Here is a 26,397-nt window from a genome sequence, read left to right as displayed (position 1 = left end):
AGTCCTCTCGGCAGCAGCAGCAGGGAAGATGCCAGTGGAGATGTGCAAAATAAATAAGATTTGATCAGTTCAATCTGTAGCCCAAATCCATTATTTTTCTTTCGTTCCTTTTCTTTTTTTTTTCCTCCTCCTTTTCCTCTCTCCCCTTCTCCCCCTCCTTTCTTTCCTTAATCACTTCGTCGTCGTCTTCTCCTCCTTCTTCGCGGTGGAGAGCCGAGCAAGCGGCGGCGATGAGACGGTAAATGCAGTCACTCCCCCCCTCTCAGGCGTTCTCCGAGATCAAAGAGTCTCAAAGCGCAACTTTCTCGCTTGCTCGCTGGCTGGCTTGTTTCAGGCTCGTGGATTTGTGTGTTGTTGTTGCTGTTGTTGTTGGGGGTTTTTTTGTTTGTTTGGTTTTTTATTGCGTTGATAATAGTTTGTTCATTGTGCAAAAAACGAGGTCGATCCGGTCTCTCCTTCTCCCAGCACTTAGTCTAAGAGCAAGAAAGCAAATAATAAAAAGGAGTAAAGCCCTCATACATACATATACACCGGATGGGAAATGTCAGTCACTCCTCCACCTTCCAAACAGTCACAGATCAAACAGTGTCACCACCGGAGAGGACTACTTTTCTCTCTTGCTCTCCCTTTTTTTTCCTCCACAAATCGAAGCTTCTTCTGATACTAAATATAACGCAAACACATTTTTTTATCATGGATTTTTTTTTTTAGCTGATCTTGATCTGCAACAGAAGAAAAAAAAAAACACCACACAAAAAAAAAATTGTCAAAACCAAGAAAAACCCCGGAGAGTGTGTGCAAAGAGGGAGGGGGGGGGAGGAAGAAAAGACATTCACTGAGTGGGAGAGATTAACGTGAACTGTCCCCCCCCTAAACTCCTGGGAGAGAAAGAGATCCACTCTCCCTCTCTTCTCTTTTCACTGAAATATAACACACATTCGGATCCCAGGGCTCTCAGACAGTCTCAACTGATAGACAGACACATCGAGCTGCTTTTCCTGCTTCAGTTTGTTACTCCTCCTCCTCTTGCCCACGTCACCCTGACAATTACAAATAGGTCTCACACAAACCCATACCTGTCAATCTTTTTAATTGCTTTGTTTTCATTTTTTTTTCCTTTCCCACAGCTAAACAATATGACAAAAAAAGAAGTCTTAATACAGCGCGGCATAAAAGATTCCTCATGTGAGACACGCGTTGAGGGGGTTGTTATTATAATCCACTTGCTAAAGTGCTGTGCAAGACGCATGTGCTGATTTAACTTCAGCAGAGGTCTTGTTCCAGCAAACTTAAAAAAAAAAAAAAAAGAAAGAAAAAAAAAAGAAAAAGCAGGAGATGATACCTCGCCGTGGCACACGTCTAACCGGCATTGAATTAAAAATGATTTGTGGGAGATTACAGTTCATCCTTACTTTAAAATACCAACAGATTGCAGAGCAAGAACTGCAGCATATGAAACATGCTGCTAATAGATTTTGCACAGTATGTGTCTGGGGATTTATATAATGTTAACTGCACGAACAGAAGGGTTCTTCCTTTTCTTTTTTAAGTCAAGAAAGCAAATAAAAACTACCCAGCTGATTCCTAAAGGAAAACACTCGGAACTGCAATTTTGCTCTCTTTCGGGCAGAAGGGGATTTATTCTTCCTTTTAATTATTAATATCGCACAATTAAGCAATGAGCTGTTTATACTGGTAGGATGGAGTTAATTCTAGGAATTACACGTGAGCTCCTCCGACATCAATGCAACATCTCTATTACATTCCCTCCCTCCCTCCCTCCCCGCAGTTGTACCAAGTCGGGATTGGCGGCTCTATCACAACATTTACTTTGGTCCTTTGACCCAGTTGATATCCTGCGCAGGTTCCCTCTCCCAAACATACTCTACAGCAAGAGATGAATTTTTTTTTTTTTTTAAGAAAAAAGAAAAAAAAAGAAGGTTTTCCTGACAGCAACGGGGAGCGGGGGATAAACCCTGCGACCCAAACAAACCAACAGCAGCCCGTTGAACTTCCCCTCCTCGCAGGACGGCGGCGGGCACGCAGCCCCCGCGGGCGGGGGGGGGGGGGCTGCCGCCCGCGAAGGGCACCCCGCGCGGCAATCCCGGCAGCGGGAAGAGCTTCGCCTTTTTAAATCCCCTCACGCGCCGCGCGTGGAGCCCGCGCCTCAGACGCCCCAACGGCCGCAACCGCCGCCGCGCGCGCCCCAGCCCCCGCGCCGCGCCCGCGCGCGGGGTTGCTAACGGCTCGGGGTTGATTCGTACCACCTTGCGAGGAAGTGAACGTTTCGCACGGAAGGGGCGGAGCCTCCCCCCGCTGGCAGCGGCTCCTCGGCGGCGGCTAATAACAACATTAGAAGATTAGCTCCAACTTCTCTCCACTTCTCTAACCTTATCGATCTGATAATTTATCGTGCTTTCCTCCTACTTTTTTTTTTTTTTTGGTAGAAAGATAACCTCTTTTTGTAAACTAAAGAACGGGGCGGGAGGGGGGGGTGGGGATCCGAGGCGTGTTTCTCTCTCTCCTGTTTTTCAAATCCCTTAGCCAGAGGCAGCGTGCAAATTAAAAGCCAGCTTTAGGAGCAAACCCAGCCTTCCGTACATCTGCCGCTTCACTGACAGAAAGAGCGCGGCCCCAGGTGCCGTCCTCGGGCGTGGCGGCCGGCAGAGGCAGGCAGGGGCAGGCAATGCCCCCGTGTGTGTGGTGAGGCGGCTCAGGCACAGCCGGGCGCAGCCGCTGCCAGCGGCGGCGGGCTTGCGGGACGGACGGCCGCGAGAGCGGGCCAGCGTTGCTCCTCGGTAACGGTAGCGGCGGCAGAAGACGACCGGCTGCCGGGGACCATCTTGCCGCTTTGCTCCTCTGGCGGCGTTTCCGTGTGGTGGAGGGGCTGGCTGGGTGGGGAGGACGGAGGCAGGCTGCAGCTTGCTGCACAGGGCTTTATTTACATACACAAATAGCTGCGTGCGGAGAGTTTCTCCTGCCGGCTCGGTGGCGGCGGGTCCTGCGAGCTGCCTGGAGAATCCCCCGCTGGCGCTCTCCCGAGCCGTGGGGGAGAGGAGAGCCGAGGCAGGGCATGAGTTCTAGCGCAAAAAGCGGCGCTTTGCTGAGCTCCCGGGCACCGCGGTGCTGGTGGCGGCGCCGGCAGCAGCCGACCTGCGCCGCGGCGGGTCCCTTCTGGTCCTACTTCGGTGGCAGCCGGCCGCGGCCCATCCTGGACATGTCCTACTCCCGTCACTTTCTGGATTTCCAGGGCTCGTCCATCCCCAGCTCCATGAAGAAGCTGGTGGTGACTAAGCTGAGCCAAAACTTCAGGGAAGCGGTTACCCTGCAGCAGGACTCGCCCGTACCACTCCCGGGAGACGGAGACCTCCTTGTCAGGAACAGGTGAGCGCCCGCCCGCCCCGCCCGGCCCCCCGCGCCCCGGCCCCGGCCCCGCGGCGGCCCCCTCCGACTTGTCGCACCTTGTGGCCTGCTCCCTCACACACGCTCCCTCACTTTGGAGACCGGCTCCAAAGTTGTACCAGCTGCCATCTGGCGACTGTTAATTTAATTTTATTGTTGTTGTTGTTTTGAACGGCTGGTGCTACAGTCCGGTCGCCCCATCCACGTGTGTGGGGGTGACACTTCCTCCTCTTTCTCTGGGGGGGTGTGTGTGTGCGCGCTGCTCCTGGCGTACGCCTGCCCGAAGGCAGAGAAGCACCTCGGGGCCCCTCTGAGACGCCGGGAAGCGCTTGCGAGTCTCTCCCAGGTCCCTGCCCGTGCTCGTTACACGCACGGAGTCCCCGGGGCGTGAGTGTCCCCATCGTACCCACGCGACTCTCTCGGGGACGCTAACGTACAGCCGCGTGCCCCCGGCAGCCGCGCTGTGCGCGCGAGCCCGCGCCAGCCGCTCTCTTCCCTGTGACCCTGCGTCTGCCGCGCCGCATGCCTGTCTCCTCACCCCCGCCCCGGCGTGGCCTGCCCGCCGCTAACCCTCCGCCAGCCGTGACTCACCAGGGAGGCAGAGGGCCGGGGCCCGCCGCCCTGCCAGCCCCGGCCGCCGCGGCACCACCCCCACCTCTGCGCGCCAAACGCGGGCGGCGGGGAGGGGGCAGGGCGGCCGCGGCCCGGCCCGGCCCGGCCGGCAGCGCCGCGGCCGTCCTCGGCCTCGCTCGGCAGGACGCGAGCCCGCAGTTGTTGGCGGCTTTTAGAGTGGAGCCGGGTCGGGCGGAGAGTGAGGAGGTGACATTTTGCTTAACATAATACGCCGTAAATCCTGCGCCAGCGCGAGGACTGCGCGTCCGGCGCGGTGACCAGCTCGCCATGAAACGAAGATTCTGAGGACAAAACGTGCCTCCTCCCAGCTGTCTCCATAAACTTGTTTGTTCTCGGTGGCTCCTTCCTAAACGTTGTCGTTCCTTAAGCTAGAAGTAAGCCTTTTAAATTTCAGAGGTTTCTCTGCCCACGAGGGGAAGCTGAAACTCTGGGAACTTCGGAGCAGACTGCGTGGCTGGCACAGAAGAGAGCAGCACTCTTAGGTTCTTGTCAGGCAAGGAAATCGTAGTAACACATAGTTTGCCATGCTCTCCGTTGGAGCGTAAAGGTGTTAAGAAGCACTAAATTGGCTTGAGAACAATGCTGGAAGTTCTATTAAGGCAGTGTGTGACTGTGTGTGTATGGTGTGTCTGTATGTGTAATCTCTACTGTGTGTCCATATGTAACACGTAAATAGATAGTAAAGAAGGGGTAAGGAGGAAGAAGAACAGGGACTTCTCCAGGAGCTGACGAGAAAGCTTCTGTGGCACTTTAATCCAATGCTGACATCTCCCACTAGGATTTCTGAGACCAAAATTCCCTCCAAACCTCAAAGTCTAAAACATTTTGTTGCTGTATCCACTAATGACCGTGAAACAGTAATGGCACGAAAACAGCCATCAGGCTGGAGTTAAATTCCTTTTCGTGGAAGAGGTCGAAAGACTTGAGATAGGAGTAGCAAGTCTCTACTCGGGTAATGCAAGGCAGAGCGACTTGTTTCTCAAATCCCCTCCCCCCCCCCACGCACTTGGAGTCTTTCTCATCCTCCCCCGCCCCCCCCCCCCCCCCCCGAATTTTTAAAATTTGCTCATTTTTTATACAGCTTCCAGTGTAACTCTTTCTCCCTCTCCTCCCTCCCTTCGCTGGGTGGGCTCCCTGGGTGCTAGGGGGATGTGCACACCTCATGGTACAAGGGCTGAGGCGCAGAGCTCGTACCAGACTAAAGGCGGGAGCTGGTCCACAGAGTCAGGCAGGCAATTACTGGGTTTTAACGCATCAGTCTATTACACGCATGTTCCTGTACAGACACACACGCACGAGTGGGGATGGAGGGGAGGGAGAGGTGAGTGATGAAGTCTAGGTTTAGAGTTTATACATTTGTATTATTTGGGCTTCCGTGGCATTTCCTCTCTATTAGTATTTTCGGGGGAATATCACAGAGGACACGGGATCACATTACTGAAAAACATTCTCTATATACGAGCTGCAGCAGGAAGCGAGTTCTGAATGTTTCCCCATCTCTTGTCACTCTGGGGAAGCATTTTCCCATCCCAAAAGGATGAGTCCCTGGCTTTATTTAAAAGAACAAGCCCTAAATAGAACTATACATTTTCTAATAGGTAGAAACATACAATTAAAAACAAAACAATAAAGGACTTGAGTTCCAAGAGTGCATTTGCGGATTTGTTCATTTTAGTCCCAGTCACGCCCATGAATAGTATTAATTGCTTTGAGCTTTTTATGCAAAACAATTCTCACCCACCACAATAAAATCTGGTTTTGGATTTGGGGGAATGGGAAATTAAAATGTGCTGAGTTCCTATATGGGTAGTTATTTTAAAATAAGATGCAGTTAGGGGGAACTTTCTTCCCCTCTTTCTTCTCCTTTAGAGAACTAAGCCAGCAACGCTTATTTCTACTTTTTTATAAAGAAAAAAAAAATCTATCCTTTATTCAGAAATTCTTCAAAACTAGAAATCGATTTAAAGCAATTTTTTTTTTACTTCGATTCTGTGTAGGAGAGGAGGAGGAGGAGGGGGAAAGGTGAATAAAAAATCCTTAACGAAGCCATTTAAGCTTCGTATGTGCCTTTGTCCTGTTTTCAGGGGGGTGGGCAAGGTTCCTCCATTTTATTGCAGGAGAAGGGCCCAAAGGCTATGAAGGTTTGGTCCTTCTTAAAGTTGTTGGGGGATTTTCGAGATTTTCTTGAGGAAGTGATACATTTTGTTTCCAAAATACCTGTAACGATTTACTATTGGGCTGGAAGATGGGAAAAAAGTTTATAGAAAAGGGAGTAAGAGGGGTTGAGAAAGTTTTTGAACCAAGGGACTAATGGATCACAGTGGGAAAAGTGGAGGACTGTTCCTGCTGAGTGTTTGGTCTAAATAATGTTTTTCTTGCATAGTACTGGTTTGGATGACTTTGTTTTGTCTGTGTTTAAGGCTGTGGTGCTGGTTTTCAGTGTCTCACGCTTTGTTGTGGTACGAAAAGCAGCATTTCCTCCCCTCGGCGGTGTCCTCCTGTTTTCTATAATAAACAATACGAGGGGGTTCAACACTGCTGAGTATAAATAAAACGGGTGACTCAATGTGCATAATTATTTTGGGAAAAGCCAATCTCTAGCTTTTTTTTTCCCCTCAGGTTTACATCTTGAAATGTTGAAGGAGCAAGCCTCAATTAGAAACTGCTAAATTAAATAATACATTTTAAGTAAGAAAGAAAAACAAGACAATATAAAGGATCTGGAAGGGGTCTTAAAACCCACCAGCACCGCAAGTAATTGCTACTTCTGTGTTCTCCTTTTCTCAATCTCAGAAGTTAGTAAACTGGTCTTCAACTTGTACATCGTACTTATTCCTACTTTTAAAAGCAAAATAATCTAAGAAACTGCGGGCACATCCTACCACCTCCCTTCTGTCAGCTGGAATGACAAGGCAAATTAGACAGTATGTTTTAATCCAGACGCTGCATACCATCGTTCTAATGTGCGAGGAATCTAAGAGGCTAAACAACCGTACAATGCGAACGGGAGTTTTCAGTTTGCGCACAATAAAAAGGGAGTTTAAAAAAATTAGAGGGGGGTGGTGGGGGGCTGGACGGCAGGCCGTATTTATTAATAATGATGAGACCAGGAGCCCAGGGAGATCCATTTCCCGTGGCCCAGCAGCCCCGCAGAGACGGGGAGGGAGCGGGTGCGTGTGCACGCGTGTCTGTGTCTCTGTGCGTGGATGCGTGTGTGTGCAGGGTTCTGGGCGGGCGGCGGGGACAAGCCCCCCGCGCAGCGGGGCAGCGCACACGCCTTTGTCCGCCCCAGCCCCCTGCCAGCGCGGAGCGGGCCGCGGCGGGCAGGGCTGCCCGCCCCGCCTGCCCCTCGCCCACGGCGGAGCTCCGCCTGCGCGCACGCAGCGCCCGTTCGCGGGCCGGGCCGGGGCCGCCGGGCGCCCCGCATCCCCTGCCCGGCGCCCGGGCGCCCCAGCCCGGCGGAAAGCTCCGCACCATGCCCGGCGCGGTGGCGGGGGGGGCGGCCGGGCAGCACCAGCTTGCGCGGCGCGGCCCCTGCAGCCGCACGCACAAGTTGCGGTGCAGCCCGGGCGGGGAAGGAGTTGCATCCTCTCCGGCTCCGGAACAAAAGCAACGGCGCGCGTGCTGGAGTCCTGCTCGGCAGGCGTCTGGCCCGCTGCGCGGCTTGCCCCTTCTCCGCACGCAAAGTTTTTGTCCTCGGAGGGTTATTTAGGTGCCTTTGTGCTCTCCCCGCTGCAGTGCAGCGCTGAGAAGAAGGGAAAACTCCGAGAGGGAGGGAGACGGGGGCTTGTGACTATTACCACTGCTCTGCCTCCTCTTCTGCAGGGTGCACTGCCCCAGCCGAGGGCACGGCTGCTCCGCACCGTGCGAAAGCAGATGTGCGCCGGCGGCGTGAGGAGGGAGGCTCAGCCCAGCGGGGAGCGAGGACCTGCCCTTCGGGCTGGGGTCGGGGGCTGCAGCGGGGGCAGAGTGAGGGCCTGAAGGCTGGCCTGACGGCTACCGAGAGCCCCCAGTCGGGCGAAAGGATGAGACCGGGCAGGGGGCGAGCATAGCTCCCTTCCACAAAAGTTGGGGTGTCAAAGCGGGAGAAGGCTAGTGCAGCGCCGGCACGTCTCGCCTCGGTGCTCCGAGCCCTTCTCCCTGGCGCCCGAGGGACACGGTTTGCCTCGGAAGCTGCTGCTCCGCTACCAGTTTTTATGTGTCTTTCAGGAGTACCGTATGGGAGTTACCTTAAAGCAGGGTAATAGGGGATTTTTTTTCTATGTACGAACAAGACGCAGGCATTTTTGTTGCGGCTGAGCGGTGAATTAAAGGCAGAATTAAAAAGGGCAACAGTCACTTTCACCTTTTTTATGCATGGATATGTTTATACGTACGTGTCTTTTTATATGTAACAGATTACGTTGGTGAAAGTTTGAGGCTCCCCGTGGTATAAAGAATGAAGGAAATCAAAATGAGCAAAGCGGTTTTAGTTCTCTTTGCTCTGTGTGCAAGAGAAAACTACGCACACATATGATTTGAGCCTATTGCTAACTGCAACAATTAAAAGTGCACTATTTGCATACTTCTGCAGCTTTTGTGTGGTATCAGGTACACCTTTCAGGCTGTCACTTCCACATGTAGTAAAAGTCCAGATGTTTTCTGTTGTATGTGTTTCTTTTTTACATATTCCAGTTAACAGAATCTTCCCCAGTCTCTCTTCCCTTTCCTGTGTAGAGATATTATTATGGTTTAAAAAAAAAGTGTGACTAAAATATTCTTTGTGTTTAAGCTAGATCATAACTTTCTTTTAGGCATTATCTCCTAGTGCTGAATTAAGTTGTGAGAATGTCTCCATCTTTTTCTAAAAAAAAAAGATTAGCATCCATTTTCACCTGTTAGAGGTCAGTAGGACTTGATACTCAGCCTTATAATTTTAGTCCTTCTGTGCAAGGTTGTTTTGATGTGTTGCAAGTAATTTATATGAAGAAAAATATTTTAACGTTGACATTAGCTACATCAAAAGGCAAATTTGCTGTAGTGACTCCATCAATTAAAAAGTACTTGCCTACAGTAACATGACCTTGCAAATGACATCGATAGTTAATATGATCGTTAGTCATTAACAGTATTATTATATTCAAAAATGTAAATTTGTTGCCAGAATCCACATATTTACCGCTTTGCACATTTTATTCTTCAGTGTTTTCACATCTTGTATAAACTAGTCAATTAATTTTCATCTTTTAATCTTGTACAGAATTATTTTTAGTTTGCTTAGTTTGGTCAAATGGACTGAGGAAAATATAAGTTGGTTTTTGTTTTTTTTCTTTTAGCAAATTTATCTTTAATTCTATAGTAACAGAAAGTAAACTACAAAAGTCTGATGGAAGTAGTCTCTGGAGTGTACTCATTATTCAACTATACCAATAATCAGAAAAAAGTCTCATCCCATGAATTTAAATCGAAGGTTTCTCATACAACAAAGACTTGGTAAGGAATAAATCTCGTTAATACGTTTTTGTTTTCTTCTAGATTTGTCGGCATTAATGCATCTGACATAAACTACTCAGCTGGCCGATATGACGCATCAGTTAAACCCCCATTTGATATAGGTTTTGAAGGTCTCGGTGATGTGGTAGCGTTAGGACTCAGTGCTAGTGCTGATTATACAGTGGGTCAAGCTGTGGCCTACGTGAAAGCAGGTTCCTTTGCTGAATACACAATTGTGCCTGCCAAACAAGCAGTTCCTCTACCCTCTGTGAAGCCCGAGATTCTTACTTTAATGGTAAGTGGTGCTACCGCATACATCAGTTTGAAAGAGCTGGGAGAGCTGTCTGAAGGCAAGAAGGTTCTGGTGACAGCAGCGGCTGGAGGAACGGGCCAGTTCGCTGTGCAGCTTGCAAAGAAGGCAAAATGCCATGTAATTGGAACCTGCTCCAGTGATGAAAAGGGTGGTTTTCTGAAATCCATTGGCTGTGACCGTACGATCAACTATAAAACTGAAAATGTTGAATCTGTTCTTAGGAAGGACTACCCCGAAGGTGTGGATGTAGTGTATGAATCTGTTGGGGGAAAGATGTTTGACTTGGCTCTTAACTCTTTGGCTACCAAAGGGCGCCTGATAGTTATTGGGTTTATCGCTGGCTACCAAAACCCTACTGGCCTCCAGCCCGTTAAAGCGGAGTTATTGCCAGCAAAACTATTGAAGAAGTCTGCCAGCATCCGGGGTTTCTTCTTGAACCATTACCTTTCCGAATACAAAATGGCTCTGAAGCACTTGCTCAAGATGTATGAAAGAGGAGACCTGGTTTGTGAGGTGGACTTTGGAGACATGTCTCCGGAGGGCAAGTTCACTGGCTTGGAGTCTGTATTCCGTGCTGTAGATTACATGTACATGGGAAAAAACATTGGAAAAATTGTAGTTGAATTACCTCACTCTGTCAACAGTAAGCTGTAAAAACAGAACAATGATATAAATCAGAAGAGAGAAAATGGGCACTTTATGCCTCAGAATTACTAGAAACAATTTCTTTTTTTAAGCTTAGTAATGGATATTATATTAAAAAACAGCATTAAGGTGTTAATAAAAAGTTTTGTGTTTTTTTTTCTTTTCTTAAAAGTGCTTAAATTGGTGGCTGTAGCACAGACTTAATGGGCCTGTGTTTGATTCTGTTGCTTAGGCTAGCATGAAACAAGAACATGGGTTCTTGACAGAGTAAGTCTTGATGCAGAGGCAGATTTAGTCTGTCAGACTGGTTTGATAATACTTTGTATATAGTTCAGCTCAAGAAAAAAAAAATTCTTTCAGCAATTTTGATTCCCTGATTTAAAAATAAAATTGTTAGAACAAGACTAAGTAAAGAGTCGTATCTTGTGGTTGCTCTATTAATCTCTTGAAGTTTCTGGAAAAAATTACGCTTTTCGTTTTTTGTCACAAACACGATAATCATAATTCAGTTGCATCATGGATCATAGTAATATTCCTTGACTGGTTACACAGGGAACATTTATCCTCAATTCTGACATGTCAGTAATACTAAGAAAAGCAACTTGACTTTTTTTTAATTATGTCTTTTGTAACTATAAACAATTGTGCAATTTTCTTTCAAATCTTTAACTACAAGTTGCAACATAATCTCATTTTCTTGCCTTTTCTTTTGCTACTGTTATGGTCTCCCCTTTAGTCAGTATTACAAAGATTATTGGAGTGGGGTTTTGAGCCATGTTTGTGCGTGTTCAGGTCCTGTATATTTTTTGAAGATTTAATAAAGTTTAAAAAGCTATTTAAATATTTGTTGCATTTATTCATATTGATATGGTTCTTGCTGACTAGCTCCTTTGTAGGTAATCTCTGTTGTGTAGAGTTCTTTGACTGATGATTCTTGTTGTGACTTCCCATAATCAGGCTGCTGCTTCTACTTTTATGGAATATTGTTTATGCAGAAGCCCTTCTACAAAAGCAAGACCATTTTAAATCTACAGTCACAGTACCTGTGCTGACGCTCAGCCATAGATTATCTAGTGGATGCAGTTAAAAGGTTTTGTAAAGTTTTGAAAATTCTTGCTCACTTAATAGATATTATTAATGGTACATACGGTGGGAATTCCAGCTAGAAGTGTAATATTTTCCAGAACAATAAAATACTTTAAACTATGCTTGCTCTACATCTTTTTTCCATAGCAAACGTTTAAGATCTTAAAGGCTGATTTTGCCACATCTTTTGAAATTATATACATTTGTATGCAGTTGGAGAGATGGAAATTTCCTAAGATCATACACCTAATAATAAACGTAATGATAGACTGATAATGTCTAGGGGTTGAAGGAAAAAATCCAGGGTAAACTTAATTCTTGGGCATTATTCAGGACTGACTGTACACGACATTTTTAAAAGAAACATAGGAAAAACTTGTATCTTACTCAGTAGTACAGGCAGTAGAAAAAGTATTTTTAACTTTGATTTAGTGCATTTTTATTGTATTTTTTTAGTGCATATGTCATTAGCATCCTGAAGAATTCTGTGCAACAAAGAACTGTCCCTTTTTTGGGCCATGTCTGACTACTGGGTTTAGTCCCACTTTGGAGGATTTTGGGGAAAGGCAGAATGGTTTGAGTCTTTGTTGCCATTTCTCTTTTACTCAAGCTGAGCATCAAACCAGTATGATTTTTGTTTTCACCAAGATCTGCTGTTAGAAACATACTTCCTCTTTCCCCTCCAATATTACAAATATTGTGGTGTTGCATGTGTTTTGCATAATTAGAAAGGTATATTGGCCTTCCAACTGGATGCTAGAACGATGCAGACACTCAAGTACTATACAAGATCAGAGCATACGAAGTTCTCACTATTTTATTTCTAGGCTTCTTTTCTTCTTCAAAGAAAAGGCGGTGCCCTTGGTCAATAAATGCATCTTAAAGAAAAAGGCTGTTTGGGATGTACTAGGGCAAAATGAAAATAAAAAGAATACAATTTGTTACATCTGTGATATGCACAGAAGAGTTGCATGGGTAACAATTTTTCAAATTAAGTTCCTGCAGTCAAATGGCAAAACCCATCCAAGTGGCCCAATTTTCAGAGGTGTTGATCACTGCCAGTCCAGTAGATTTAGGTGTTTTTGAGGCAGTGAATTCCAAATGTTTTTGTTGTAAAAAATTCTTCTTGTAACAGGATTCTGTTTGGACATACAGCATTCTACTTTTGTTTTAATATGTTAGTTCATATATAACATTGAGTAATGTAACTGCCCCGGGCTCTTTCACGGATCAAAATAAGGGAAGAGAGGAGCCTTTGGAACGTTCGCATATGTATATATTCAGATATGACATTTTGTTGGTTTTGATTTTGGCTTCAGGCTTATTATTTAGCACTTTCATACTGATTACCGCATTAATAAAAAGTTTAAATGTGTTATATGCAGAACTTGTATGGCCAGTGTACTAATTTCATAGCCCTTTTGGTGTTTGGGTTGGGCTGTGGCCATTGGCCTTGTCCTTTTTGTCAAATGCCTATGTAAAGGTAAAAAGGTAACTCAGGGTATACGATTGCTCTTCCGTGAATGAATCCAGAATGAAGAAGTGATTTTTGTTTTTAAAGATACAACTTCTATCATTTAGATTGCTGAAAGAGAGTATTATCGACGGGGAGAGAGTGAAAAGTGTTTCTGAAACATGCAGATAAGGCTTTTTTGCCCAGATTTGTAATAATTTTTGGTTTGCAGGGGCGGAAGAAGGCCAACTTCTTCTCTTTATTTAAAAGTATATTCTGCAAACTTACAGTTATGGGAGCAGGGCTGACTTTGAATAAGTAAGCTATGATGGATTTAAATAATGTTTAAATATTAGATGGATAGGAAAATGTATATGGCATGCACACACTGAGAGGTTTAAATGATGATAGGACATTGAACATACAAGGAAAAGAAATACTGTAGAGTCACAGCAAGGGATTAATAACAATACACTTAATATGCTTGCAAAAAAGGTGTATTAAAAGCTGTGTGCACAGTGGGGACTTAAATGATTAAAAATAATAATACATTTGCCTGGGAAGTACTAAGTATACTATATGTAGAAAGCAGGGATTTAAATAATAATACTATTAATAATAGCAGCTCATTGAGATGTGGTTGCTAGCACTACATCCTAATTTTACCTTTCTAAATGAATTTGCTACAGAGGAATCTAGCATTGTTTGCTGAGGCTAATAACAGAATTTCCCTTTCCTACACACATATGCTTCCATGGAAAAACAACAAAGAACTAGATGAAGAGCTGGCTTTTTTCCTGAGTCTGTCACATGTGTGCATACGCACGCGCACACGGACACACACGTACTCACTCACTCCTGGCCTGCAACCCTCAGCACATTTTACAGATATGCTTCCTACTTAATTGCTGTGCTGGAATCTCCTAATACCTTTTTGAATTAAGTTAGATTTCTACCAAGCAATGGTTTGCTATATATTTGTGCGTATCCATATGTATATATAGAGAGAGATATACAAAAAATGTATATATTTAATAAGTGGGTATGAATAACTGCTATGTCATGTAAATACATATCATTACAGTCTCTCAAGGAAAAGTTTGCAGTAGTGTTTGCAGGTATTATATATATTCCTACTTCTGTCTGAGGAGTAAAGAAATTTCTCTGCTGAATAACTGTTAGTATCTATTTTACAAGATTTACTCATTTTCAGGTACCTAATGTAGCTGCTAGCATGCATGCACAACAATACAATTTATATGGTAAATGGAACCAAATAATGGCTTCACTGAATGTTATGGCTGCACTGAAGGGAAATGTCACGGTAAATAGCTGCCAAATTATGGATCATGCCGAAGTGTCACAACTGCACTAAAGACAAATAGCACTAGAGGCTATTGCCACTGTGACGCTTTTGAGTTATGAAGAAGAGGAGCAGCCTGATGTGAGCCTCTTTGTGTCCTCATTATAGCAAAGGGTTACTGGTGCAGTGTACAAGAAAACCTAGTCCTACGTGGTGGCTAGTTATTAATCTGTTCTTTTCGAATCTAACAGCTGTAGCAAACCAGAAAATCTTTTCCTTGCTTTATGAATACATGTACACACACACAAACAAAGAAAAACCTGCAGGTTTTATGAATGTAAATGTGTACAGGAAATGACTGGTAATGGAAAAATGTTGTAATAAAATAATCTAATCAAAGAATATTATTAAATTTAACATCGTATGTGTCTGAAAGCTTTAGTTGCTTCTTATGCAGATAGATGTGTGAAATATAAGCAATAATGCACTTTCTCTCTTTGTAAAGACTTGAGTAGTAAGGACATTACCAACTAAATTGCTTCTTCTAAACTGAAGTGTGTCCCGGTTTCTTTCATTTTAATGGGAGGGTAATAAAGATGAAAGACTAACATTTTAACTGATGGATCCCTTAAGCTACAGAATTGAAATTTATTATGTTTTGAGGGAATATGCTAAATCCTGAAATGTGGAAAGAAGCAGGGAAATCCCAGGTAAAATAAAAGCAAAAAGTAACCTTTTTTTTTTTTTAAGATATGACATACTTTTATGGATGGAAAATTAAATACTGCTCTTACTTAAGCTGAGAAAACAATATTGGGCTGTCTTTGGGACAAAAAAAAAAGGGAGGGAGATATTTGGAGGGCAAAAAAAAGATTTGAAAATGGAGGGCCATCGCTCAGCAAGTGGTCTCTTCTTTCTAGGATCACTTTTCAAACCCTGCCTGCAGTGTTCAGGGAAGTGAGTTTGATGCTCTGCACACTATTGTGCACACCACAAACGTACCATCCATAATACAGCACAATTGTCAGTCGCTGTTTTACAGAGGGGCCAGGGCTGAACAATCATGGTGGATAAATTACTTTTCTATTCTGCAGCAAGTGGCCTTCCTACCATGTGAAGCTTAAGGTCATTGGCAGGGCAGCAAGGGGGAAGCTTATATATTAGTTAACTCTAATGCACTAATAGTGTTCAGATAGAGGAACTATACCAATTAATTACAGTTAGGTTTGTTCTTCGAGATGGGGGGTGATGACTTGAAGAGTTACTGTGCTGAGATACATACATGTGTATGTATACATATATATATATATGTATTTTGCTTTCTTACTACTCCCCTTCTTGCTGTGATATTCCTATAGGTAACTTGTTTTTCTTTTTTCTTTAATATTTGCATTAAATTTGCTTTCAATATTCATCATTGCAGGAATCCAGATTTCAGAAATAAGAAAATATTCTAAAAAGATTTTTAAACTATAGCAGCACATTCTGCTCACATTTTTTACAGTGTAGTCTAAAGGGGGAGGGGAAGAAAAACCTGTCAAAAATTAGGTAGAACATCCTTGAATGGCAATTAGCGTGCCCAGAATTTATTTTATGTACAACATAGTGGCAAGTAGCTGCTTCTTATTAAATGAAAATCCTGTATTATGTACTTCAGGAACATTCCAACTAATGAGTATGTAATGTCCTTAGTATAACACAGAACTTCTTTTTGTGTTCACAACCACAAGATGCTGGAAACTTGACAAATGATATCATTTAAGACAGATGCCTGCCTTAGGGACCTGTTTTTTGGCTTCCTGTTTCTGGTTTTTATTTCAATAACATTTGTAATTGCCACAGGATCTGTACCTGTGTAGTGTTTTAACCCCTTCACATACACGCCATTGCATTAACTCCTTGGGTAGGTATTCAGGAATCTCTTCTTTTTTCTTTTTTTTTTTCCTCCCCAGCTGGTGTGTTCTTCCTGCCTCTCACAAGCCCAGATATACACATAAATAAAAGCTGGGCCTTATTAGACCAGATGAAATGGTAACATTAGAGGGGGTAAACGCTTACTGCACTAGCTGTGTTTTGCTAGTGCAAAAGTACATGTAGACCAGGCCCAAAGCAAAAAATAAGAAGCTGTCAGGTATGGCCTGCTGATTCTCCGTGAGTGACAACAAAATTCGGTGTACACAGCCTAGGGGCAGAATGCCTTGATGTCAGTTATACTTTCCAACGTATATTTTCCCCCCTTAAACTCACATTCTTTACTTAGGTTATGGGGCAGGAGGATTTTTGGCATCACTGCAATTGATGCTGGTTATAAGGGGCATTTTGGTGGTGCTGGTTCAACACACGTTGCAAGTCTATGCTGTGCCTCCAGCAGAGCCTGCTTCGAGTAAAGCCCTTATCACAGGACAATAGCAGTTTTCAGCTCCCCAGGCGCTCAGCACGGATCCTGGCAGACTGCAAGAAACCTTCCCGCAATCCAGAGCAGCCCAGAGGTTTTGGTGGTGATTTATAGCATGTTCTCTTTCTGTTTGGCTTTTTTGTAGGTCTTGCAAAAAACCATTACAAACGGGCTGTGTGCGAGAAGCTTACGTGGTTCTGCATAGGGGAGTTTTCACTGGGAAACTTTGCTAAATCCTACAGAGTGCTACAGGAACAAATAAGGGGTTGGAGGCAGTGCGAGTTCTTGGCACCCATTCTGCAGGTGAGAATTTTGTACTTGTCAGAAGCACTTAGCTCCCCTGGGCTTACAGTGCTTTCTGATGTCATTTAGAAGCAAAAACTTTACGTTCAAGCCTTCTGTCACAGGACATGTAGTCTCATTGCACCTGTACTCTTAAGCCAAGTTTCTCCCGTGAAGTGTCGAACAGCCTTATCTTTCTTCAGAACTGGAGCTGAGGACACTGAAAACCACAAGAAACGCCTCGGCTTACTGCAGGACCAGACAGCACATCGTACAAACATACCCTCCGGGCTTTCTGTAAGGGGAGGAGGAGGAAGTCTTTGTATTCCATCACAAGAGGGAGGTCAAAAGGACCGAGCAAGTGCCAGACCAAGTCGCTTCTGCTGTTCTAGACTTCATTTTCAGAGGAAGTAGGCAGGCGCACAAATCTCATTATGTGTTAGAAGGATCCGTGTACAGGCTTCTTGCGCGCTGTCTTAAAACCATACCCCTAAGGGGCTAATTCACAAAGGGAATAGAAGGAAAAGAAATTTGTATATTTTCTGGAAGCAGTAAGACATGACATGCAGCGTGGTTCTGGCTGATTACAGCATGCCTCAGGTGAGCTGGGAGGCACGGGGCCGCCAGCCAAGTCATTTCAACCACCCAAGAAAGAGAACTCCACAGAAATGCATTGTGTGGCATGTCTGATCGCTACAAAGAAAAACACTCCGACTTCATTCACGTTGGCATGACATTATTGGCATGACTGTTTCTGGCAGCCTATCAGAAAGTTTTATTTGCATCCAGAGTTTTGAAAGCCATTTCATAACGTTAAACAAGGATAACGCTGAAAACGTCTGGCTTATTTGCCCCTTGACACCTATGTGTAATCCCTCATTGAAGCCCTAATGAGGGGTTCTCCTCGGGGGGTGTTACTTTCGAAATAACCCCCGCATACAAGCAGCGTAATGTACCTTTCCTCCCTGCGTAGGGTGTGGCAAGAGTAGCCAGAAGGAAGTGGATAAAGTATGTTATTTTTCCTGTATTCTCAGTAATCGAGATGCAGAGTCAGTTATTGGATCACTTGACTTCTTACTGAGCTGGGAAACCTCAATCTACTATCACAAGTGGCTACAAATAAGAGAGATACTGAGTCAGTTTCCTCTCCTGGGAACGTAAATGAGGAACAAGAATAATGCTCTTGAAATCAGTGTAAAAAAGGTCTCTGAGGAGAACCTGGCCCTTATTTCCCAGTGTATGTGTGTGTGTTCATGCTGCTGGAAAAAGCAGTTCTAACACAGACCTGCCTAGCCTCAAATCATAGTGAAATTTCCCAGGGCCTCCAGATAACTCCCAAAGTCTTGGGAAATTCAGTGTGTTTGCAGTCGCCAATGTTGTAAGAGCTGCGGTGGCGGCGGCAGCAGCAGCTTTGCAAGCTCTGAGCTCTCTGACGACGGGTGGTGGCAGAGCGAGCCCTGCTCAAGAGAAACTGCTAAAAAGGCAACCCTCCACTTCTCAGGTGTCATTCTTCTCGAAATGAATTCAGGTGTGAGGGACAGATTGTCCTCCATCCTAGTTTAAAAAACAGTTCTCCCCCACCTCCAAAATCCTGAGTTACTTGACACCTATTCTTCCCTTCCCTTCTTTCTCTCCACCTCCCTCTCTACTCCCAGAAAAAAAAAAAAAAGGTGAAATAGAGGGGGAGGCTGCTGGAAGTGTTTCAGGCTTTTCTTTCCCTTTGCAGGGGGGAGTTCAGTTATCCTTGTCTTGTAACATGCCTAAACCTAACAAAGCACATGGAGTTTTGCCTATAGGCTCTGCAACAAAATTTGAGTAGATTTATGGCAAATATATAGAGTTCCCATTTTACCACAGAAAGAGACATCATTTTTGTTTTCAATATACAACATCTTTTCTGGTGAGATGGGGAAGAAAAAACAAACAAAAACAACCCACCAAGGACTCTTTCCACCTGTATGATTTCATTTGCAGTGTCTTTCATTCTATGTGTTAATGCTACAGTTTAATGTGATGAGGCTACTTCTATTGCATTTCTTCCTTTCTTGTTTGTGAAAAGCTGACATGTTCAGCAGTCATAAAATACACGTCATGGTGCAAAGAGGAAGGAGCCAAATATTCCTCCTTTTCCACAAAGCTGAAATTGTAGCAGTTCAAAACAGTTCAGCAGTGGTTCACGTGGTATGAACCAGAATTCTGTAAGGTGAATGGAGGGCTGCGGATAAAACACGCTGTAGAGAAAGAGTGTGTCTAGCAGGGACAAAAAAGGATGGTGGTGGTGGCGGCGTTGTTTTCAGGTGACTGGAGGCAAGCCAAAGTTTGTGCTTTACCTCAGATGAGTTCAACAAGTAGCAACAGGCTTTTTTTTCCCTATGTAAATCAGATACAGTCCTAAATCTAACAGCAGTACTTCACAAATATACTGCACTGAGAACTAATGCCAGTGTCCTTGCTTTTTAGATTCTTTTTGTCCACCTTCCTGGCATTATGTCACATTTTCAACTAATTACAGACTAATGCAAGGTGGAAAAGTGACGGCAATGATTTTTGTGCTTCCAGAAATATAGTCAGAACTTCACCATGTCTGTCATATATAAATGGCAGTAGTACCTCTTAAAGCTTTCAGTAAACAAATTGTCGATAGTGCTTTCATGACAGCTGGAGGGGAATGAACAAAGTCGTTCAGGCTTAGATTTCCTTAGGACTTCCCAGCATAATTTTGCCAGAGTACAACTGACATCCACGCTTACCCAAATGATGGAAAAGTTTCTCAGTCCTTGAAAGCTAGCCATACTATATTGGAGGGAATATAGAGTGATACTTTTCCAGTGCTTTCTTATCTATCACACAGTAAGTGGAAAGGTTGAACAGACCCCAATTCTGACACTTCTACATCAGGCAACATGCAGAAAAGTCTGAATGATTTTGAAGAAACCAAGTATTCAGAACCTATCTCACTCCAAGAAGATACAGTCCCAGAGTGCTGTGAGTGGATTAGTCTTTTTGTTCAACTCTGTATTTAAAAAAACCAAACAACAACCCTGAACACTCAGCCTTATCCGCTGCCCCAGGGCTGCCCTGCTTCTGTGTTTGGCTTTGCTCTGAAGCACACCAGCTCTCCATACCTTGTATATTTTAATGCCGACACTGATCTTCAATCAGTATTGCCCTGGCCTTCCAGTGAAAATGTGCCAAAATGTCACAGGTTTCCAAATGAAATGCAAATACTGAACTTTCTGAAATTTACTGATAGTATTTTACTCCTTTACTGCATCTGAGCTGTAGCAACAAGACACAACGGAAACAAGGGTTTAGGATTCCTGACAGCAAAGGTAAAGCTCCTTGCACTTGCCACTCCACAGATGTCTGAGCTGGATGGTCTGTAGCACCTCCGGAGAAGAATACGAGTCCTCTGCTTGCTCGCTCACTCAGCATAATGAAAAGAAGCAATGAAATACTCAAAGCCAGGTCAGCCTACCTTTTGTCATACGTAACTGTTATTACACAGATGTCACAGCGGCAGGTGCAAAATAAATACCTGGATAATGGAAACCATTTGCTTTGTCTTTAGCCACAGGCACCAGGTCTGATTTACTGGTGGCTGGCAGCTAGAGAGCATGGGAGAGCCAGGTCCCGATAGCCAGCCTCGCCTTTACACGCTCAGAGATGGGAAAAGATAGCCACGGTGGAAGCCGCTCTGGAGGAGACCGCCTTATTTTTCTCCCGTGCCCTCCTCCCCATGCTCCCTACTATTCGGCAAGAGCAGGGAGATTTAGCAGAGCCATGAATCTATGCTTGCGCGCTGCCCTTTCATCATTTGGACCTCGGTGGATGTACACAATCTAGAGCAGTCTTTGCTCAAGGCAAACAAAGTAAAGGAGGAGAGTGACATTTCAGTCTTTCATTGCAGAGTCATTCAGGTCACTCGCTGAAATTATAGACAGCAGCTCCAGCAATGTTAACAGCCAACTTTAGATTATTAACCATCCTTTGGATAGCAGTACATTTATGGTGCCAGCACGCAGAGAATTCCTCCAAATTACAGGGTGTCCTAACACAGCCGGTCAAACCACACGGACCTCTAGATGCAGTGAGCAGTGTAATTAAGTCTGTTTTCTCTGTTGTACTTTCCCAGCAGCACTCAGGAACACACTCTCGACCACTGGATGCTGCTCTTTGCATCAGGCTGTGAAAGGAGATAAGAGCGAAGGGTGCCTCAACAATAGCTCATTAAGGAGACCTCAAACATTTTCTTTTATTGCATTATTTATATTTTGGGTGATAATAAAACACTATTTCCAGGGCAAAGTGCACTCAAGAAGCTTATTGGCCTGTAGGTCGTTTCATTTGATTAGATTTAGAAGGGGGAAGGCTACAGAAATTTCTTTTACCTGCTGCTTTCCTGAAAGACCTGGGTTTTTTTCTTCCCCTCATCAGGCCATACATCGTCAATACCACAGAGATACACCAAACTCCATTAGCCCTTTCAAATATTACCGGGAAAGGCAGTGACCGTTTTTCCCCCTAAGGCTCTAGAAATTCGTCTTCACTGCAACGATCACTGGCATCCCTGGTAGGATCCATTTTTTAATATAATGACCTTCTGCATACAAGCAAACAAACGTGAAGAGGACCTAAACATTTAGATTCCCGTGAAAACATCGTAACGCTGATTTCACACAAAAGAGTTCGTATTAAAAAAATCTCAACCAAAAGTAATAATAATACAGATAATGGTCATGAATGCTTATTCCCATTCCTTAAGTTGTATTTTATAGTTAGTCTAGCACTGCATTAATTACAATCTTTCCTCGTATTCTTTCTTTATTCTCCTACAGAACCATTCTCACCGTGTAACTCTGCTGCAGTGTGTTTTGTTACCGATGTACAGATCCAAGACTAAATTTTGGCCCTGGCCATGGAATATTCACTGACTCTCAAATGTAAGTAAAAGAAATTAAACTAATTAACTGGAAACGGCAAGTGCTGAGAATTCCTTGTTTCTAATAGTGCAACTCCCATCTCTTTAGCTTTTCTTTGTGTTACTTCTCTGCTATAAACATAACACTAATGGCTATTAAAGCTAAAAAAGAAAAACACAAAACACCAAAGCTGGAAGGGGCAGAAGGGATAGAAACTATCAGACATTCCAAAGAGAACATGGGAAAATTTAGGCTGAAAAAACAGGCTATCCACATAAGGAGGGGATGCCAGATCTGCTCCTTGGTATGGAGAGGGACTCTAACAGAGTGCATAGGCTCTGAATGGATCCCCATGTCTTTATGTAAGAATTAATTAAGAGACCAGACAACAACTAGAAAGAACTGCTGCTCACGCTCTTTTAAGTGCTGAAAGTGTGCACTAAATATGCGGAATGTGGAGAAGAATGGCATCTTGATACTAAATGAGAAAGCATTGTTTAAGTAATTAATATAAAGTACAAACACTTTCATTTTCTGAAAGAATCCAGTAGCTAAAAAACAGAGCAACATGGGGAGGACAAAAGATTTCTGATTTTCAACATCATAGGATTAGTTTGATTGTATATACTATTCACCGCCTTTCTGAAATACAGATCACCGAGATCTCCATCCAGAAATACAATGTACTGGTATTCATCTTGTCAATGATATATACTCAGAGGGCTATTTCTCTAATTGATGGCTTCATCGTTCAATTCAAGATGCATAAGGATAGCTATCGTTATCTAACAGTAACTATCATATGTTCCTATTGTTCCACACTTCTCTCCTTGTCAATAGCATCCAAGATATCCTATCTAAATCTTCAAGATAGCAGAAGGAAGGTGCATTATTTGTTGACTCCACACATCGCATTATTAAACGTTTGTGAGCAACCTGCACATCTCCCCACTGACATCTTTAAGTATTCAATTAAAATTGGACAAGAGAGTACACCAATACAAATAAATACTCAGTTAAATGAAGGCTTCGCATTGAATTCTTAAAGTATTCTAATTCAGGTGCTTGCTAGCAGGCACTCAGTTGAAATCAGGACAGTGATGCGAGTGTGAGAATGAACTGTGTATGAAAGGGAGGAAGGCAGATTGCTTTATGGTGGAGTCATGGCAGAGGTTTGACAGGAAACGCTTCTCCCAATACAGCTAAGCAGGGAAGGAGAACCCTATTATATGGATGAGTGGGGCCGGCAATGGCATCTTGTCATTCTAACTTGTATAAGTAAGCAAGCTTAATTGCTCCTTGTCTTTTCAAGATGACTTTCCACCAACAATCTCATTATCACACACATATGTTTATTGCACATATCCAAGTCCCTTCACACAGACCTGAATGCAATGAGGAGAGCAGCAATATTACGTTATCCAGTAACATTGTTTTCTCCTTTTTTTTCTTTTTTCTTTTTAACCAGACGGATGTGACCTGCCTTCTCCTTCTGCGACTAACAGGGTGACCAGATGCAGTGGAACGTACACCAGGATTGGAAAGAATAAAACCAGAGGGAAAGCAAGCTGTCAAGAGAACAGTGTACTGAAGAGGAAAAATGTAAACACGACTTCTATTTACCAAGATTAATATGTAAAGTTAACATGTTTGTCATGGAATATATTAATATGTATGTTTTCCCATTATGTAGATCTTTTCTTATATTACTTATTAGAAAGGGATATAATCACAATGATGGGGCAAGAATGTCACTTAAAAATTAGGTGATGCCCAGTCAACATAATATAACCACTACAGTGTCATTTCTGATTTAGATGTGGTGATATCAGTGTAATTGCCGCTGGGAAGAAATTATAATGGCTGTTAATGATAAATAAAATGACAAGAAGGAGTGTCCTCCTTCACATATAATTCCAAGCAAAATTCAACTGCTGACTTCCTTAAGCAAGTCAGTGCCATTCATTGATGAAGAGGACCTAAGCAGGTTTCGTGTAGCTGCGTGGCCGTAAGAACTGCACTGTCATTTCCCAAGCCCAAGCATAGGCACTGCAGGTCTAACAAGATTTCACCACACTATTTCCGCTCAGGGGAGATGTAGCAATGAAGCTCATGCGAAGTGAATCTTAACACAAAGTTAGCCTTATTCTAACAGAAAGCAAGGTAGCTAGCAAACACAAAGATAAGGAAAAATAAGGGAAAGGCAAGCATACAATCACGTGTGTGGATACTTTTCAAAGCCCTCAAATACTCCAGCCTTGTCTCTGTAAACACAGGCAGCCTTAACCCATGGATCAAAAGACCTTCCTACATTTGTTTATATCATAAATGTGTCAAGAATGAGCTACACGAAGCATCGTTCACCCACTACACATGGCTTGTTAGCCTAGTTGAGAGCATCTTTCCACTCATTCACACATTAAAAGCCAGGAAACCAACAACTGCTTACTCGTTCTAGCATTAAGATCAAAGACCGTATCTTCCCATCTGTGAAGAACAAGAGCCCAATTCTTTTCTCCTCTCTCTGCGATTACAGAGGAATCAAAACACACAATCAACATCATACATCCACATCCCATGAATTACACAGTTCCACTCTATAAAAGCACAAAACCCAACAGTATGGCATACATACATACATTTTGTCCTAGGCATCTAAGAAAGAAAAGTATAAGCAAATCTATAGTCACATCTTCGCAATACTCCCGGTCTGCAGCTATCCAAAGCTCAGAGACTGCTTGATCCACAGGTGTTACCCTAGTGTATAAAATGGCAACACCTCTTAAAAGGATTAATACTGTGTACCTGCCATTTACTCTTCATTTGAGATCTTCAAAATCAATTGGTAAATGGTGGTGTAAGGGTTAAATTGAAAAATGCATTAAATTTAAAACACAAAAAAGATACAGGCAGCATTTCATTATCATAGCTAGGTTTTTAGTTACCTGTTAGTCAAAGGCAGTTTGAAAATATAAATAAATAAAACTCAACCTTCACCTGGAGAATAAACCTGTCCATTTTCAGGTGAAACCGATCTGCTAATTCAATTCTAGCTGTTGCAAGCACATCTGTGGGCTGTTTACTCTAAGGCATATATAGCTAAAGACAGCAGCAGCAGTGAAAGAAGAGATGGGACAAAAATGAATGGTGTGTAATATGCTTTATAAAATATGGCAAATTAACACAGGGAAGACCCTAGTAAAACATCTGAACCAGCAGTCTAGCATTTTGAGGTATATAGAATTTTTTTGGTTTTGGTGGTCTGTTTTACTACAGGGTATGTCAAAGGAGTGCAGAGATCTGCCAAACCCCAGCTAATTGCTTTGGCTCTTTTACATGAAGATCATTTGCTGATAAATTGTTACAGACACATTTAGGCAACAGGTTTTTATAGGATGCCTGGTGCTCTTCATAATGCAATTAGTTTCATTTAGTATATGCTATTTCTTATGCATTGTTTTTCTTCTGCTGGCAAACAATAATGATGAAATCTGCACCCTTCAAGGGACTGAAACTTCCCCCATGTTTCCTGGATTTGAGCTCTCTTTCAGGAACAAAGAGTCATCAAAAAGCAGGCCTAACTAATGTTTAGTAATGGGAGTTTTCTTTTAGTGCCTGGGAGAGCTAGAAGAAGAGAATGTGGACTGAGGTGGCTTTTATTAATTTGCCAGCTTTGCAAAAGATGCTAGGAAGACTTTCTTTTAGAAACCAAAGAATCCTGATATGCTCCAGCTGCAAAGAAAAGCCTTCCTATGAGTTCCCATGTTGAAAGACTCCTTGCAATAGCTACGCAAGCACGCTTGGATAGTTAGCAAAAAACCACCAATTCAGACACCTCCAAACCACTGCTCGTCAGCAGAGTACCAAGAAGGCATCTAAGGCCCCCAGGTGTCTGCCTGTCTTCCAACAGCGGTAAGGTTCTCCATGCAACAAAGTTCTCCAGCCGTGTGTCCTTTTCTGCAGGACACACACTGAACATCAGGTACTGCAAAGGTGTTGTATTCCTAGTTTACCTGTAAGCTGTGCTGGCACTTGCATACAAGATATCTCTCCATGTCCCATGTGGGACCCGGTCTGGTAGGTGTCCATGTGATATGACTAATCCAGCCCTGAAAAAGAGGTGATCTGAGCACCTGATGATGAAGCCAGAGAAGAGAATTAAATTCAGCTTTTCCAAGGTTATTCAAATGCACCCTTTTTAGAAGTGCCCTAACCACAAAAATACGGGGACTATTTTTGAATAGGGATATCCTTTTTTGAAGCTGCTCCGCTCGAGAGAAATTATATTAAATGCAGTAGGAGCCAGGACTCTGACACCCTACTGCTGACTGGCCGTCAGAATCACTATACTTTAAAGTCACTTCCTTTCTTACTAGCTGTAATGCTTTCCTCTGCAATACCTTGATTTCTAGGATCTTTGTTGCACAAAGAGCAGAGGCACTGTTCTGCAACCTGAGAGTCCTGTTAGCGCAGAATTTGATTCACAATTTC

General features: G+C 43.7%; 2 protein-coding genes across 5 annotated transcripts in view; one reads left to right on the top strand and one right to left on the bottom strand.

The window, feature by feature from the left end:
- Positions 1-2,600, bottom strand: part of TSHZ1 (teashirt zinc finger homeobox 1) — a 57,122-nt gene extending 54,522 nt beyond the window's left edge. Inside the window, exons 1-2 of one of the 3 annotated variants that reach the window (XM_075142191.1) lie at positions 2,268-2,600; positions 1-473 (exon numbers count right to left, since the gene is read on the bottom strand). The exon at positions 1-473 is cut by the window's left edge and continues 621 nt beyond it. The gene's annotated coding sequence lies outside the window, so the exon portion shown is untranslated. The other 2 variants (XM_075142190.1, XR_012672401.1) reach the window with 2 other exon arrangements.
- Positions 2,601-2,754: 154 nt separating this feature from the next.
- On the top strand, positions 2,755-14,861 carry PTGR3 (prostaglandin reductase 3). 2 transcript variants are annotated; one of them, XM_075142193.1, is made up of 3 exons: positions 2,755-2,798; positions 3,251-3,384; positions 9,550-14,861. In XM_075142193.1, the coding sequence occupies exons 2-3, from the start codon at positions 3,272-3,274 to the stop codon at positions 10,472-10,474; spliced, it is 1,038 nt and encodes a 345-aa protein (XP_074998294.1). In that variant the 5' UTR covers positions 2,755-2,798; positions 3,251-3,271; the 3' UTR covers positions 10,475-14,861. The 2 variants fall into 2 exon arrangements, with proteins under 2 accessions (XP_074998294.1, XP_074998293.1); XM_075142192.1 differs by having other exon boundaries at positions 2,762-3,384.
- The last annotated feature ends 11,536 nt before the right edge of the window (positions 14,862-26,397 follow it).

This window comes from Calonectris borealis, chromosome 2, assembly GCF_964195595.1.
Source record: "Calonectris borealis chromosome 2, bCalBor7.hap1.2, whole genome shotgun sequence".
NCBI lineage: Eukaryota > Metazoa > Chordata > Aves > Procellariiformes > Procellariidae > Calonectris > Calonectris borealis.
This window is presented reverse-complemented; position numbering and strand designations above follow the sequence as displayed.